A 15,490-nucleotide genomic window follows, 5' to 3' on the forward strand; every position below is an offset into this window, starting at 1 on the left:
AGTATGGCACAGTGCAACAGCACTGAGCAACTGCAGTGGGAAGTCTGCGTGTAGGTCTGTTAGCTTCTGTGCTGTCTTCATTATCTGCCTTGGCTGGGCAGGTATTACTTGTGAGCTGTAATTTCAGTAGCATTTATTTAGACACCCTTCTTGATTTAGTACCTTAGATTTAGCTGCTTTGTTTCTCTGGGCAGCCCTGAGGTTGAGATTTGTTGTTCTGCTTTGGTTTTCAAGGCTCTTCAGTTCTTGCAGGCTTCTTACTCTTTGCTGTGACTGCTCAACTCATGTTTCTGAAACGTTTTGCCTGGCTTGTTTTTCTTTCTAATCTCAGTGATTTGAGCGTAGGTAAATGTAAATCGTGGGCGTTTAACATCTTGAGTTCTGGGATGAATAAAAGATAGATGCCCTGAACCCTGACAGTCGCTGGCATGCTAAATGCAGCAGGACACAGAACCCAGCCAGCTTTTCTAAGGATCAGGGCAAAGATGATGCCCCATCCCTGTTCTGCAGAGGCAATTTCCTCGTTGATTCTTCCTTCCCTTCATTCATCCTCTTGACTGCTTTTGAATCTGAGTTCAAGAAGGTACAAAGTTGCTCATCCACTGACACGCTGCATGTCCTTGGACAAGCTGCTTCTTCTCTTTGTGACACCACTTATTGTGTGAAATCAGCTGCCTCGTAGCTTTTACCAGTCAAGCAGGGAAGGTGTGAAGCTCCATGAGGAGACAGAAGGGTGAAAGAGCTAATGGTCAATGCCTTAAGAGATTGGTTTGAGATGCACTCTACTGGCATTATTTGGCCCAGTTGTGGTCAGTAATCAAGAGCAACGAATTGGCAAATGCCTCAGTAACAACTGAAAAGCTCTGGAGAAAGCACAGAGTGAAAGTGATGTTATAAACAGCGAAAGCAAAGGAGTGTCTTTATTTACTTATGACACTGTGCAACCTGCTGCAAAGTTGTCTCTGCTGCTGCTCTGCTCCAGTCTACGTCACAGCGTCCCTCATGGATTGCAGCAAGTGCTGTCCTCGACAGTCCAGAGTGCCATGGCAGTGTTGGAGCATCCCTGCATGAACGGCAACGTGGGGACATGGACACCATAAGGCTTTGCAGTTTTTCCTTGGGCAGTTTTACTGAGTGGGGCTAAATGGGGTAGAAATCTCCCTCTCCCTTGCCAGCAGTACCTGGTGCAATGTGTTTGTGATGCTCTGCGCAGCCCTTTTCCCATGTGGTCTCAGCTTTGACTGGTGCTGGAATGCCCGGGTATTAAAATGGCCTTGGCTTTTCTTCTGTTGGCCCTGCAGGTCTGAGCAGTGACAGCGGACTTGGAGGAAGCACAGATGGCAGCACTGATATCCTGGTATTTGGCTCTGTGGTGGACAGCGTGACAGAGGAAGGTGGGTGTCACAGACAGGCTGGTGATGGAAGTAGGGTAGGGAACAGCTGGGAAGATGGGATGGTTATGATTATTTGGTGCCAAGACCTGCAGAAAACGTACAAATTGGAAACTCCAGGCTTTTGGGTCACGTCTTTCCATCTCTTTCCTGCCCCTCAGAGTGTGAGGTGTCGGAGGAGTCAAGTGGAGAAGCAGAGATTGAACAGGAGGCATCAGATCTGGAGGACCTGAGGGAGCTGCATCCTGGCTTGTTGATCTACAAGGCAGCACAGGCCCGAAACCTGCCGCTCATGGCAGAAGCCCTGGCACATGGTGCTGAAGTCAACTGGGTGAATGATGAAGATGAAAACAAAACTCCTCTGGTTCAAGCTGTGATGGGGGTACGTTGTGCTCGTGGTCAGGAGGCTGTGGTTGGGAATGGGAGCTCTTGGCTCCAATTTGGAGGTCGCTTGACAACATACAGCGTGGTGTATGGCTTGTGCATCCTCTCAATACTGCTGGCAGGATTTATTGAGAAATTCCCCTTTACCTTGCCAGGGCTCCTTGATAGCCTGTGAATTCCTGCTGCAGAATGGGGCAGATGTTAACCAAAAAGATAGCAGAGGCCGGGCTCCCTTGCATCATGCCACGTATATGGGACATACTGGGTGAGTCCTTTGCACGCTGCTCTGATTTGCTCCATCAGCCTGGGGTGGGCAAACGAGCTGGGCTTTGGGTGGATCTTCATCCCAAACGGTGGTTCAGAAGGCAATCTGCCCTGGATTTCTGTTGATGGTCTTTCCTTTCTCTTGTGCAGCCAGGTCTGCTTGTTCCTCAAGCGAGGGGCAAACCAGCATGCAGTGGACAGTGACGGGCAGGACCCGCTCAGTATTGCAGTCCAGGCAGCCAACGCAGACATTGTTACCTTGTAAGTACAGCCTGGACCTTCCCTGTAGGTGGAAATGCTGCTAGTAGATAACCAGGAGGAAGAAGTAACTAAACATTTCTCCCTTTGCTTTCCCTGTTTCACTCTAGGCTGCGTCTGGCTCGAATGAATGAGGAAATGCGAGAAGCAGAGGGCCCCTTTGGACAGCCAGGTCAATATCCCAGCAACAGCCCCACTGAGCTCCAGTACAAGAAGTGTATACAGGAGTTCATCAGCCTTAATATAGATGAGTGTTAGTGACAACTTCCCCACCTCCCCTTTTGCTGTCTTGAAATGGGGCTGGATTTTTGGAAGCCCCAAGAGCCCCATCCTTGGTATACTGGTGTTTCTAGCAGATTGGTCTGTTTTTGATGCCTGAGCATATGGGTTGAAATGCACGCAGGAAGGAATGGGGTCTTTCCTCTTAGTGTGAAGTTCTCATACTTGACTACTGGATGGTTGATTTTGTGTAGGAGACTCTTGGGGCATAACCACAGACCATGACGTGTGGATTTGAGTGTGTGAAAAGTATGGGAGATGAGTTTAGCGTTAAATAAAGAGAAAAAAAAAAAAACACAAAAAAAAAAAAAAGGGAAAGAAGAAAAGGAGACCCTCTATCACCAGGAGAAGCCCACCAACAACACGGTCAGACGAACCTGTCGTGTCTCTCCTTCAGTGCAGTCACCGTGCGCTGAATTCTTGTCTGAACCATTTGTTTGGAAGGGATTCTGATGGGGAGCCCTCTCCTGGCAGTGTGCCCAGCAGCCTGCTTTCTCCTGGGAGTCTGCAGCATCTGCGAGCTGCTGGGACCAGTTTAGAAAACTCAGACGTGACCTCTTAAGTTGGGAACGTGGTGTTTCTTGGGGTAAATTCTTCGCTCCAGAAGGCAAAAGAGAAGGGGTAGAATTGAGAGCGATGGCTGTCCACCTTACTTGCTCTCAGGACTATTACTAGCCACGCTCCCCTTCTATTGGCCTTGGTGGTTAGCTGGTCAAAGCCATAGCTCACCTGCTTCCTGGACCAAGATGCAGTCTGCACAGTGGTAGGAAGCAGCGATGCTAATCTTTTGAGGCTGGGAGAAGCTTGTCGCTGGCGATGGGCTTTTGTGTCAGGGAAGAAAAGCCAAGTCCAACTCCCAGTGCCAAAACGGCTGTCTGCACGATGCCATTTGGTTTGGTTTGTTTCCTAGTCACCGGATTTCTGACTTTGTATCTCTGTGAAGGAGACTTCTACCTGCATGTGTATCCCTCTGTGCTCACCCCGCATGCTGAAGCATGTGAGTAGGGCCTCTCAGCAGCTGGCCCAGAGACTTTTGAGTTTCCCAGATCCAGTGGCCAGCACAATCTTCTTCTGGTTTCTTTCCTTTCTGGTGTTATTCTTTGCTGGAGCGGGGATGTGTTTTGACTCGGAGCACTTTGTTGCTGATGTTTATGGTCTGTGTTCTGGGGATCGTTCTGCATTAGCTGCGCAGAGGTGCTGTCTCCAATGGACATACAGAACACGTGTACCACTGATAGATTGTCCTCTGGCTGGGAATTTGGATGCCAAGCTGAGACGTGCTCTTGTAAGCCAAGTGCTCCTGTAAGAGCCACTTCAGCATGCCCTCAAACTGCTGTAGACATCAGTGTGTTTCAGGACTCGTGGTGGCAACTCACAGTTGATATTTAGCCTGCCTGGGCACCTAGGCTGCTAGGTGTTGGGCCATAGTGCCTTACAGATAGTTTTGGGATCCTGAGGGGGTCTGGATCTCATGAGGAACGCAAAATACCAGGCAGAGTTCCCCATCCTCCTGCATTACATCCGCAGTGATACACAATCACACTGTTTTTCTATCCAATACCTTTGACTTCTTTCCTTTCTTTGCAAACTGGCTGCTGTCTTGCTGCGGCCCTTGGTGGGTTCAGTCCTTCCAGGTTTATTTCTAAGGGCATTGGTCTGTCTTCAGGAGAACAACCAGCTCTCCACTTGAGATGGTGCCCTCAGAGACTGAACCAGCTGCACCTCAACTCCACCCGTTTGTCTGAAGGTGGAAAAATCAAGAAGCTCAGGCTCTGGCAGCCGTCTCCTCAGTTCCAGGGAGAGTCCCTGCTTCCTTAGGAAGGTGCTGTCCCACGTTCTGCTTCAGACAGGGCACCGTTTTCTGTCTGTGCCATCTGTGGCTTGAAGTCCATCTTGGGGTTTTCTCATTTCCGTTCCCTTTAGAGCTGGGAGATGCCCAGTGCCACAGCCCCAGCTGTGTTGTGAACCTGAAATAGTCCTAGTGAACACACTGAGCCTGCTGCAGAATGGTAGTAAGGGGGAATCTGGCCCCAGGGCTTTTCTTCCTTCCCTAAATAACACAGTTCATGAGCTTAGCCCCATCCGCTTCCATCGCTCCACCTGTTCCGAGTGCTTTGTACTCAGCCCACTGCTGCTGGATTTGGTCCCCATTGGACACCCTTCTTGTGAGCTGAGCCTGCTGGTTTTGCAGCCAGACTGTGCCCAACCAGCACTTCAATGCTCAGAGCAGCACAGGAACCGGTGTGCAGCCAAAAACTGCCTCTGCTGCTGGGGTTAGGACTTGAGAGACCTCTAATTAATCCTCTTCGATCCCATCTTATGCTGATCTGCATCAGTTTAGATGTTAGAGCTGAAGTGGTCTCCCCAAGTTGTGCTCTTTTCTTGAAGAAGGAGACCACACTGCATCAAAGCTGGCATCTTTCAGGGTACTTCAGAGATGGTAAAAGCAGAATCTGCATTTCACCACCACTGTGGTCCTGCTCTGTAGATGAATTTCAGCACGGTTATCATCTAGCAACGTTTCTCACATGCACAACAACTTAACAGCACCCCAGTCGGTTTTCCAGCTTTTTATGAGAAGTTAGAAACAGGACTGACCTTTCTGTAAGCCGATGAGGACCGGAGATGTGGCTTCCATTTTTGGGTCATTTTATTTCACAGTCAGCATTAGTGACTCATAAGAACAAGACAGAAATCATGTACAGGTAGGTCCAATGAAGCTCAGACTCACTGCTGAAGTACATGAAGTTAAAGCATATGTAAATACTGATGCAAAAAGCAGTGTCTTGCAAGACAATTTATTTAACATGTATTGGTACTTTATTTAGATTCAATGTATAAAGCGACTTTGTGCACTTTTCCTACATACAGTATTGGGGGGTTTTATGTTCTTTTGTTATGGGTTTTGTGCTGTCTTTTTTTTAATCAGTGAAATTGTTAAGTATTTAATTTATTATTGATGTGCCCAGAGGACTAGTGCAATTTTTATTCAATACAGTTTGTCTGTATTTAACGTCAGGATTTTTTTGTAGCAGTGTTAGGGAATATTTTTCAAATCCTGCCTATTTTCCCTACCATTTTCCTTTCTCCCCAACCCCCCCTTTCTCTTCTATTTTCATTACACAGATGGTGAGGCATTCAATGCCTCTAGTTTGTAATATAACCAAACACTTCAGTACGTCCTGCGGTTTCTAAAACAAACAAAAAAGGTTCTCCAGGAAAATAATGTTAAGGAGGCACTTCTCAATGTTTTCTGTGTTTATTTGCTTTCTTGGATTGGGGTGTGTGTGTGTGTGTGTGCGTGTGCCTGGATGCATGGAGTGGGAAAGCTGTACAAAACAAGTTTGTTTTCAGCAAAACGAGCGGCCAGCCAGGCTCAAGGGAAGGTCAGACATGAACACTCATCTTCTTTCAGTTCAAGTACAGCTGTATTGGTGTTGTACAATCACGTTTGAAATATTTCATGCCAAAAAACGACTCTTCTCGTTCTTCCTTTAATCTCGAAGAGTGCGTTCAGTATCTCTGTGACAGTGATTTGCACCCACGCTTAACATGAGAAGCTTTGCCTTTGTCTAGAAAGCAACATGCCAGGCGTTCTCCAAACACAGACGGACTGAAACCTGCAGATTCTGTCATCTCCTGGGGTTTTGAATATTTATATACCTGTACCAGCTTTTGAGTTGACCCAAACCTTGGAACCAGGTGTCCGGAAGCATAACCTAGGTTTCAATTTGAGGGGTCTGGCATATCACCCATTCCACGTGGGACAACTTCAAGTTGCTGGCAAGTTGAGATGATCCCCCTTGTGATCCATGTGTCATCTGGGCTTGCCTCAGGTGTTTTTGATATCACGGTCTCTGCAATATGCAGTTCCTTCGAGCAGTCTCAAGGCAAAACACGAACAGGAAGCACTGATGTTCTTAAAGGAGAAAAGATTTGGCAAGCTGAGACTGCCATCAGCGTAAAACAGATCAGTAACAGCTCAGCATAGCCCCAAGGGGCTCTTATTATGCAAAAGTACAACAGGACCTCCTAAAGTGATGCACTGACATGTGGCTGTCCAGTGGCCTAACACAGCTATCAGCTGCTGGGCTGCCTTTGTCCCACCTCCCGCTCCCTGCCCGAGCATTATTGCTTTCAACCAAAGACAAACCAGAATGAACGGCTTCAATGTGATATTTAAACCACAGGATTGCTGAGGGCAAACGTCTGTGTGTGTGTGTGTGTGTGTGTGTGTGTGTGAGAGCATTTGGTGCTGTTAGGTGGAGAAGAGGTGGGGAAGGAGGGACCGAGCAGGAGAAAGGAGAGTGGGAGGTTGTAAGAACGCTTTGTTTTGAGATTCCAAACTGTAGAGTGCTGCTTCCATAGGATGATGATTCGTATCGCAGTCTGCCTGCGGGTTCCTCTGCCTTGGAAGGGAGCTGGGCTGAGATGCAGCCTTTGGGAGCTGTACAGCCAGCATTAGTGGGAAGACAGAATGGTTATGGAGAGCAAGCAAGGGGTGGAGGTGGGGTAGGAGCACACGAGCGTTGGTGTGGATTCCCCATCCTGGAGGAAGGCAGGCAAGCTCAGCTGGCCTCTTGGTGGCCAAATCTCCTTCTGAGCCTAAAGCCTTCACTCCAGGGCTGGCGCCTGCTGTAAATACACATCACCTGTTAACCCCTCACCTGCCTGCTGCCAGTAACACTTTGGACCACGTTTTTTAATCCCCCCCCCCCTCTTCTTCCACACAGCCTGTACCGACTGTAACTATGGAACCAGATATTCTGTATGTTATTATCTTTGTACCATTTTAAAGCTGTTGCTGTGATGTCTGCCTTTTTTTCCTCCTTTTTCTTCTTCTGTCTCTTGAAACACTGTTAATAAAAACCTAGATGAACTCCTCCCCTCCTCTTTCTCTGGCTTTATTTATTCACCTGGGTTTTCTTGCCTTGTTGCCTGCATTAACTGGATCTGAAACGCCATCTGTCCCCTTTTAACCTGTTTTACTTTTCCTGCGACCCACAGCTTCGATCTGTTGGCAGTGAAGCAAATGCTACGTGAACCACTGTACCCTCAGGGCTCCTCACTCTGCTCCCAGAGCTCCTCAGTGTGAAAGGCCCAAAGCCTTAAATCCTGGAAAAAAAAGAGTAAGAATTTCAAACCCTAAAAAAAAAAAAAAAAGCCTGAAAACCCGAACTTCTCTCTCCATTCACCACCATGGCTGACTCGACTGGATAACGCCACACACAACATGGCCGTCCGGAAGTAATGGGTAGCCACGCCCAACATGGCCGCTACAAAACAACAGATCCCCACACTCAACGTAGCCACTCGGAACTAACAAACCGCCACACCCAACATGGCCGCCAGGAAATCCGGCGGCGCGGGAGCTCCCAGCATGCTTTGCGGCACGGCTCTCCGTGGCACCGCAGTGGGGTCGTGCCTGTAGTAACGCAAGGCGTCCAGCAGGGGGCAGCAGAGGGCGCGGGAGCACCCCAGGTCACGCCCGCAAGGACCTTTAGACTCCAGGTTGCCCTTGGCCGCCCTAAAAGCTTTCAGTGATCCTCGCAGCCTCCCCATGAAGTCTTGGGGACAGCAACGTACGCCCAGAGCTTGTCTGCTCTCCCTTGGGCGCCCACGAGCCCTCCCAGGATGCCTGCACTGTACCACGGAGCACCCTAGAGCGCTCCCTGAGCTCCTCAGTGTGATCTAAGATGCCCCAGAGGCTTCCCAGAATGGCCTTGAGGCATTCCATCACCCCTCATTGTACTCTAGGGCACCCCAGTGACTTCCCAGTGCTTTCCAGTGTGCCCTGGGGATCCCTAGAAGCCCCCAAGGACCACTCAGTGTACTCTAGGGCATCCTAGTTGGCTCCCAGAGCTCATCAGTGTGCTTCAGGATGGTGACAGGCTCACATCACCCCTCAGTTCGTATCCCTTCAGAGCCCCCTGATCTATTATGCTCTGTTACAAGCTCTCTGCTGATGGCTGCCCTGTGCAAGGAGCCCCTGTGCTCCACGGGAACTGTCAGCATCCTGCAGGCATATCTTCCATCGCCCCATATCACAGTGCCATTAAGCACTCATGCTGAGCGCCCACAGCCGTGCAGCTCTCAGCTTTGGGTCTGCCCTCTCAATTGCTTCCCAGGACAAGTAAAGGGCTCAGGGTCTCTGTGGGAGCCTCGAGGCAGCTGCACCTCTGCGGCTGAATACCTGGGATCTTTCCCTTATCTCTTCCCCGGTGGCTACGTGGGTTCATCTTCAGGTGAAAATGAGCTCAGTCTGCAGCAGAAGTTGTCCTGGAACACCAAGCATTGAATGTACAGCACAGAGGGGATGCGGGTGCCTAATTATCTCTGGAATTACAGCGTAATTCTGAAACCTTTCCTGCACTGAGGGAGGTTTTGTCCCAGAGCGGCGGCCGAACCCTTTGCCTTCAGCAGGCAGCCCAGGGGTGACATCACAGCACCAAGGTATGACCCTAAAGAAGAATCTGCACGGCTGATTATTGCTCAACTGCAGCAGACGATGGGAATGTTCTGTCATACAGAGGCAGCTGCTAATCTGGCCCACGCCCTCTGAGAAGGTTGCTCCAAGCTGCCTTCGGGCTGGAGGCTGCTGCTCTTGCTTCTGCTACCTCCGAACCACTGTTTGATTCTATGAAAGGCAGCCTAAGCAGATGGGAAGCAGATTTGCCTCCCATCTTGAACCCCACAGCCTTGGCTGCGCTGGCCTTGTGGCTCATCACCCTTCCTTCCCACTCACGCAGTGTGTGCAGCTCCTTTCTGCCTTGCAACACCGTTTGTTCTGCGACTGCACGTGCACAGCTCAAGCTGACAGATCCCTGCCCTGCGTTGTTGCCACATCCCTCTTGCTCCAAGGCTGACGTCCAGGCAACGCAATCCCATGCCCTGTTCTCCCTCATCCCCAAACTGACTTTTCCAGAGCCCCCAAAAACAGAAGGAAGCATTTGTTTCCCTTCCAAGTGACTCTATGGTAATAAACACAAATATAGGATGGAAGCAAAACAAAATCAAACTCAATTTGCAGCCATGGTCTGTGCTCAGAGCGTTTTATTATTACAAAAATAAGTTAGAAAACAAAGCTCAGCGCTTTCTTCACAATTCTTCTGCAGAAAATCATAACAATTGTAACGGAGTAAAACCTACCATCAAAAATAAATATTTATGTACACGTAAGTTACTGTCAAATATTAACATTGAAACATCCCTACAAATCGGCTGCACTAAAAACGCAGCGCTGTTTTAATCTCGGTAGCTCAGACTCTTCTTCTGTGGCAGAAAAAATTGATCAGCCCTATTTCTTCCCGTTCGTCTCCCCTGAGACAGCGAGTCCCACTTGAAATAATCCAGGCTGAAGCATTCTGTGCGTGGTCCTCTATGTGCAATGGTGGTCAGCAAAGGACAGAGCTGTGATCGGAGCAGCCTATGGCAAATTGTCATCCCTGACAATGGGGATCGTGCACTCCTTTGCCCCTGTTGGACCTCCCCCCATCAACAGTAGGCTGACTTTTCTTTCAAGTGTATATGAAATGCAGATGGGCCTGTCCGACACCACAGGGTGGTTTCCTTGCAAGGGTTTAAAAGTTAAAAGCCGTGAATGGGCTTTTAGGAGGTCAGGAGGACTGCATACGGTGCTCACCTCCCTGGATGTTCATCAGGAACAGAGGGACACAGTATGATTCCTGTGCTCAGGATGCAGCCCTTCTGATGGCTCTGTGCTGAACACACGCTCTTAGAGACTTCGTTCTCCTTCCAGACAGCTGCCCTTCATGTACCTGAAGCCATTCAGCACCACCTCTGGGCAGAGCTCTGGTATTGCCTTGCTGGAGAGCTGGGCAGGATGTGGGTCACTGCTGCTGGCTGTGGCCATAGGCACTCCTGAAGCAGAGCCTTTTCCAGCCTCCTGCACGACACGGTAGCTTTCTAGGGTCAGGCTCACACTAGGGATGGAGGGGGCACGAGCTACCTTTAGTGTCTTTGATCTGAACCTTTGGTAGCAGAAGAGGAGAGACAACACCAATGTATCTATGAGCAGCTCTAACATTTCAACTACAGACAGCACCGAGGATCCAAACCACAGACTCCATTGGCTTCCCATGCTGGACAGAAGCAGATTATCCTGTGGAACAAATCAAAGCACTGTGTTTACCAAGCACAGAATCAGTGCACACTACCAGCAGGTCAGTTATCTGTCATCTGGGAACTAATTGCGTGTGTCTGTGTAAACTATGGCATTTAGAAGCCAATCCCTAAGGAAGAATAATTCCAGCCCACACTGGGGGACAGCCCTCCCTCTGACCACACACAGCACTCTGTAATTAATGAGAGCTGATCTACAGCAACCTTACCGAGAGCAAAGGAGACTCATTCAGAGACTGGTAGTTCAGCTGCTTGTAGTAGATGGTCACCTTGGCAATGTCCTTCCTGCATTGGAGAAAAGGAGCAGTCAGGAAGGTGCCCACATGTCCTACACCTGAAGGAAGGCTCTGCTGGCCTTCTTCTCTTGATTTCACACTCTGATTGCTCAGCAGCAGGGCCCCCCATTCACTCAAGTTTTCCTCCTGAGTGCATTTAATACAAGCTTGGAAAATCAAGTCAGAAAAGGGCTGCAGGAAAGATGGGGTGTTTTTTGCGTGACCGTGTATATTTTTCTCTTTTGATCCATTTTTAGTGCAACATCTACAAGTTCTACAAAGACAAAGTCAATCCATAGTTCAAGAGCTGTATTTTTTCTTGGTAACTAACCTGTTGCTCGTAGAATTATATCCATTCTGATGCCTGAGAGCTTGGCGGATCCAGTCCTGCAGCACATACATGCATGTTAGTGACAACCCTGACTTTGGGTTTAATATTTTATAAAGGTCATCTCTTGACTCACAGAGCTTCCATTGCAGGACCTCAGACACAGTGACATGTGAGTTACTGCACCACAGCACCCGCTGGAAGCAGAAAGTTATTAAAGCCATTTTGTAGGTGGGAGCTCAGGCAGTGGCTTGCATTGTTTTGGGTCACAAGGAGGTTTGGATTAGAGCTGGAACAGAATGTGCCTCTCCAGAATCTCAGTCTGGCATCTCAGCTATGGAGTCCTTCCCCTGTGCTCAGGTTTGGGACCAATTTGCTTTATTTGCCTGTTTCATTGCTGTTGCCTTAGTCTTTGTTTTTATTTTCAATGTTCCCATAGCTACATGGATACAATTCCACCTCTAAACCCCACAGTTGGCTGCCTGGACTACCTGAGACTTCTCCGATGGCCATTTGGCTGTCCCAGCAGACACCTTGTACAGCGACTCCCTGTTAGGACAAAAATGGAGACTGCAATCACTGTGACTCTGGGCATAGTGTTCAGAAACAAGACACATCCCTGCTCACTGCAGGGGAGTTGGACTAGATGACCTTTAAGGGTTCTTTCCAACTCGAGCCACTCCATGATTCTATGATACTTTGCTTTCAAAGCCTCTCCCATCTTGAAAGCTGGCATTGATCGTGCCCTACTTCCATGACCTACCTGCAAGGCTTGGGGCACTGGTCAAAGCAATTCAGGTGGTGATTCCTGAGCCTGCTGTACAGCTGGTAAAAGCAGTGCCCTGGTGGAAGAGAAACGCACTCAGGGAATGGAAAGTGAGCAAATGGAACACTCCCCAAACCTCTGCCCAATCTTCATCAGCCCAGACTCACAGCATCCCCTCAGACAGATCCTGCCTTAAGGACATGGTGATGCTTGATAGCATCACAATTTCTCATGCTCCAACTTGATATCAGTGCAAACACGCAGACAGGCAGACATCTGCCAGTCTGGATGGATTCAGTGGTGTGAGCAAACAGGCTGAAGCACAAAGCAGAAGGGCAGCAATCAAAGGAGGCACACATATAGCCAGTGTCTGTTCTGGGAAGGTGCTCCCTGCTGAGGGGGACAGGACAGCATGTTTTCCCTTACCCCACGCAGGCTGCTTGTTGTAGTTGCAGTACTCAGCCCCAGGAGGCAGTGGGTAGTAGTAATACCCACAGCCACATTTTTGAACCATTATGTGCTGAAAGCAGGAATGCAGACAAGCCTGGAAAAGATAAGGCACAAAAGAACGGATAAACCATCAGTTCTCCACTGCTCAGATCTTTAGTAAAAGCTCTCTGGAGAGTAAGGTATGAATTGTTTGCTGAATACATGGGGACCTTGGCCAGCCACAATGACAATACCTGCAGGGTGTAGGAGTTGTAGAGGAGTTTAACTTTCACATCACTGCCGTCTGTTGTGCATTTCCCATAATTGCCACCCAGGCGATTCACCTTGTCCTGTGGACACAGAAGAAAGGCCTGAGTGATTAGCAGCTTTAATTGATGGCCCTAGCCATTGTCATCTAAACTTGTCGGGATGGAGCACCACGTAAAGGACATCAGAAGGAAGAGACAGCTCTCAAGCCAGCAGCCAACCTGCTGGATGCCAATGGTGGTGGCAATGCCTGGTCGGATGTCAAAGCCTTCATGCTCGAGGAATGGTGTCTGGTTGTGGTTGTGTATCATCACTTTCACACCTGCTACTGTAGACAGGAGTGGGATGTGATCCTTCTGCTCTGCTCTCAGGATAAGGGAAAGTCCTGCAAGACAAAGAAGAGGGAAGCTTAACGCAACTTATTTGGGGTCAAAATAGGAATGTCATCGTGCCTTGAATTCTCAGCACGGATGGAAGTGCTCTCCTAGCTCACAGAAGAGGTACTGGTGTTCCTTAAACACCTGGGGGATGGTCAGGTAACTATTGCACGTCTTCTTCCCACCCTTTGCCAAATAACATACCATAAGGAATTCCTGGTTTTGTTGCTGTCCAGAAGGAGTCTGTTCCTTCGCTGTTAAAAGTATAGCAGCTTCCAAAGACTGGGTGGTGAAAGTGAACATAGTCACTGAAACAAAGAGAGATTCCAGTCAGCTTTGCACTATGTCAGATGGAGGCTCAGTTTCAGACTCCCAAGCCCTTGAGTTTTGCTGAGATCTTCATCAGTATCTGAGGCAGCAGAGTACCTGGGCCTGCAGGGCTCCCCATCGTACTGACAGGAGTAGACCATGTCTTCTATCTTCTCCTCGTGATCAGAAATGTTGACTATAACCGGCTGCTGGGACATGATGTTCATGTAGTGAAACCTGTACCACTCAAGGATTGCATCCATCCCAGATGAATAGGTCTTGTAGAAGCAATTCCCACCTGTGGCATTGCACTGAGAGAGAAGAAGAGAGGAAGGCATTCAGCACAGCTATGATCCTATGATGCTATGATTCTTTCCTTGCTCAGGTGGGGCCCTAGCTCCATGGGGACAGGTTAGCATCCCCAAAAGGACCCACACTTACCAGTCTGAAGCCCACAAGAGACTGTCTCTTTCCTGTCCTATTATTGAACTCAGTTGTTCTCAGTAGAGAGAAGTTTGGGCTCAGTTTGAAGCTGGATCTGTTGTGATTGCCTGCGCTTGGCAAGTCTCTCATGTGGATGCTCTTCTCGTTGACATGGAATAAGCTGGCAGACGTGTTGATGCCATACAGAACACTAACAGATTTCTCTGCCATGCGATCCAACTGAACCAAGTGCTCGCTAACCAGATCAAATCTGTAAGGGCAAGAGATATCGGCTTGTCGTGAATATCCACGTGTCTCTTAGGCAAACCAGCTGCACAAACAGGCCTTCCTGACAGCCAATTATATAATTATTTTGAGGAAATTACATAATTCCCTCACCATGTAATTTAAAACCCCTTGATAAGTCACCACAACTGTGTGAGCTGTGTTTGGCGAGCACAGTCACACAGGCTTCAATGGAAGTTTTATTGCTTCCTCCAAGCCATTTGCCTGAACAAACGAGCGGGCAGAATCTTAGCATGCATCACTCCAGTGTGCTGTGCTTGAGCTGTGGACAAATGCATGCAGTAGCTGTGTGTTTTGGGGATAGGCTGTTTTTATCAGAGCACAAAATCAGGGAGCACTCAAAGCAGGCAGCAAGGCAGAGTTCTGATCCTGAACCAGTGCATGAGATAAACTGTTGCACAGTTACAAACAAGATCTGGTCTGAAAACCAGTTCGTAAATAGAACGGTGGAATCGAATCCCAGAATGGCTTAAGTTAGAGGGGGATCATTGAGCTTCAGCCCCCTGCCATGGGCAGGGCTGCCAACCAGCAGATCAGGCTGCTCAGGGCCCCGTCCAACCTGGCTTCGAACAACAGTCCTTCTCCATCTCATGAGCTCTTCCTACTGCCCACCCAAATCATCAACCTTCAACCTTCTCCAGATTCAGTCTGCTGCGACCATCTCTGGGCCCTTGTAGCAAAGGACAGGGCTGCAGCCGAGGGGAAGCTCGGGTTACCTGTATGGATCCAGATTGCAGATGGTAATTGCTGGAAACATCTTGGCCTCCGAATGCATCGACATGGTGAGGACAACAGGGTAGGCCCAGTATTGGCTGAACATGAGTGCAAATTGCCAGTACAGCATGCCAAAACTGGCAAGAAAGAGCAGCGTCCAGAAAGCTGTCTTCATCTTATTGCTGCTGGAGCACACGAGGCGGATGGTGCCGTGGATGGTGGTGTTCTTACAGAAGAACTCAAACATGTCTTTGAAGGAATCATAGAACTCTATCAAGCCTTCTTTTCTCTCTTCCTCCTCTCTTGCAGCTTCCTGCTCCATCCTTTAAGTCTGCTTCTGTTCAACAAAAAGGGAAGAAAAAAAAACCCAAAAACCCAGAGTTTGGACAGCAGAGAGCAGAAAAGAAACCGAATGTTCTGCGTGCCACTGCCTGAGTGACTTCAGGTGTTTGTATCACTCACCCTATGACATCTCTGTTAGTGTGGATATGCAAAGTCAATGTGACTAAGCCCCACGCTGCTGAGAAGTCTGCAGCCCAAGGGGTGTGCAGCTTCCTTCTTTCTAAGAACACCCAAGG

At 48.8% G+C, this 15,490-nt stretch overlaps 2 protein-coding genes across 6 annotated transcripts in view; one reads left to right on the forward strand and one right to left on the reverse strand.

Moving 5' to 3' along the window:
* Positions 1-5,823, forward strand: part of ACAP3 (ArfGAP with coiled-coil, ankyrin repeat and PH domains 3) — a 71,081-nt gene extending 65,258 nt beyond the window's left edge. For 4 of the 5 annotated variants that reach the window (XM_052692009.1, XM_052692004.1, XM_052692008.1 and 1 more), the window contains 5 exons: positions 1,302-1,394; positions 1,553-1,773; positions 1,931-2,040; positions 2,190-2,300; positions 2,408-5,823. In XM_052692009.1, the coding sequence (XP_052547969.1) occupies positions 1,302-1,394; positions 1,553-1,773; positions 1,931-2,040; positions 2,190-2,300; positions 2,408-2,555 (683 nt within the window). In that variant the 3' untranslated portion in view covers positions 2,556-5,823. Of the gene's footprint in view, positions 1-1,292; positions 1,395-1,552; positions 1,774-1,930; positions 2,041-2,189; positions 2,301-2,407 lie in introns of all 5 variants that reach the window. The other variant, XM_052692007.1, reaches the window with a different exon arrangement.
* A 4,449-nt stretch (positions 5,824-10,272) lies between these two features.
* Positions 10,273-15,234, reverse strand: SCNN1D (sodium channel epithelial 1 subunit delta). Its single transcript, XM_052691826.1, has 12 exons — positions 14,915-15,234; positions 13,911-14,163; positions 13,587-13,780; positions 13,365-13,468; positions 13,005-13,168; positions 12,771-12,866; positions 12,514-12,631; positions 12,085-12,163; positions 11,813-11,870; positions 11,325-11,380; positions 10,928-11,003; positions 10,273-10,698 (listed from the first exon to the last, which is right to left on the reverse strand). The coding sequence occupies exons 1-12, from the start codon at positions 15,232-15,234 to the stop codon at positions 10,312-10,314; spliced, it is 1,905 nt and encodes a 634-aa protein (XP_052547786.1). The 3' UTR covers positions 10,273-10,311.
* Between the last annotated feature and the right edge of the window lie 256 nt (positions 15,235-15,490).

This window comes from Tympanuchus pallidicinctus, unplaced genomic scaffold (genome assembly GCF_026119805.1).
Source record: "Tympanuchus pallidicinctus isolate F22 unplaced genomic scaffold, pur_lepc_1.0 scaffold29, whole genome shotgun sequence".
NCBI classification, from domain to species: Eukaryota; Metazoa; Chordata; class Aves; order Galliformes; family Phasianidae; genus Tympanuchus; species Tympanuchus pallidicinctus.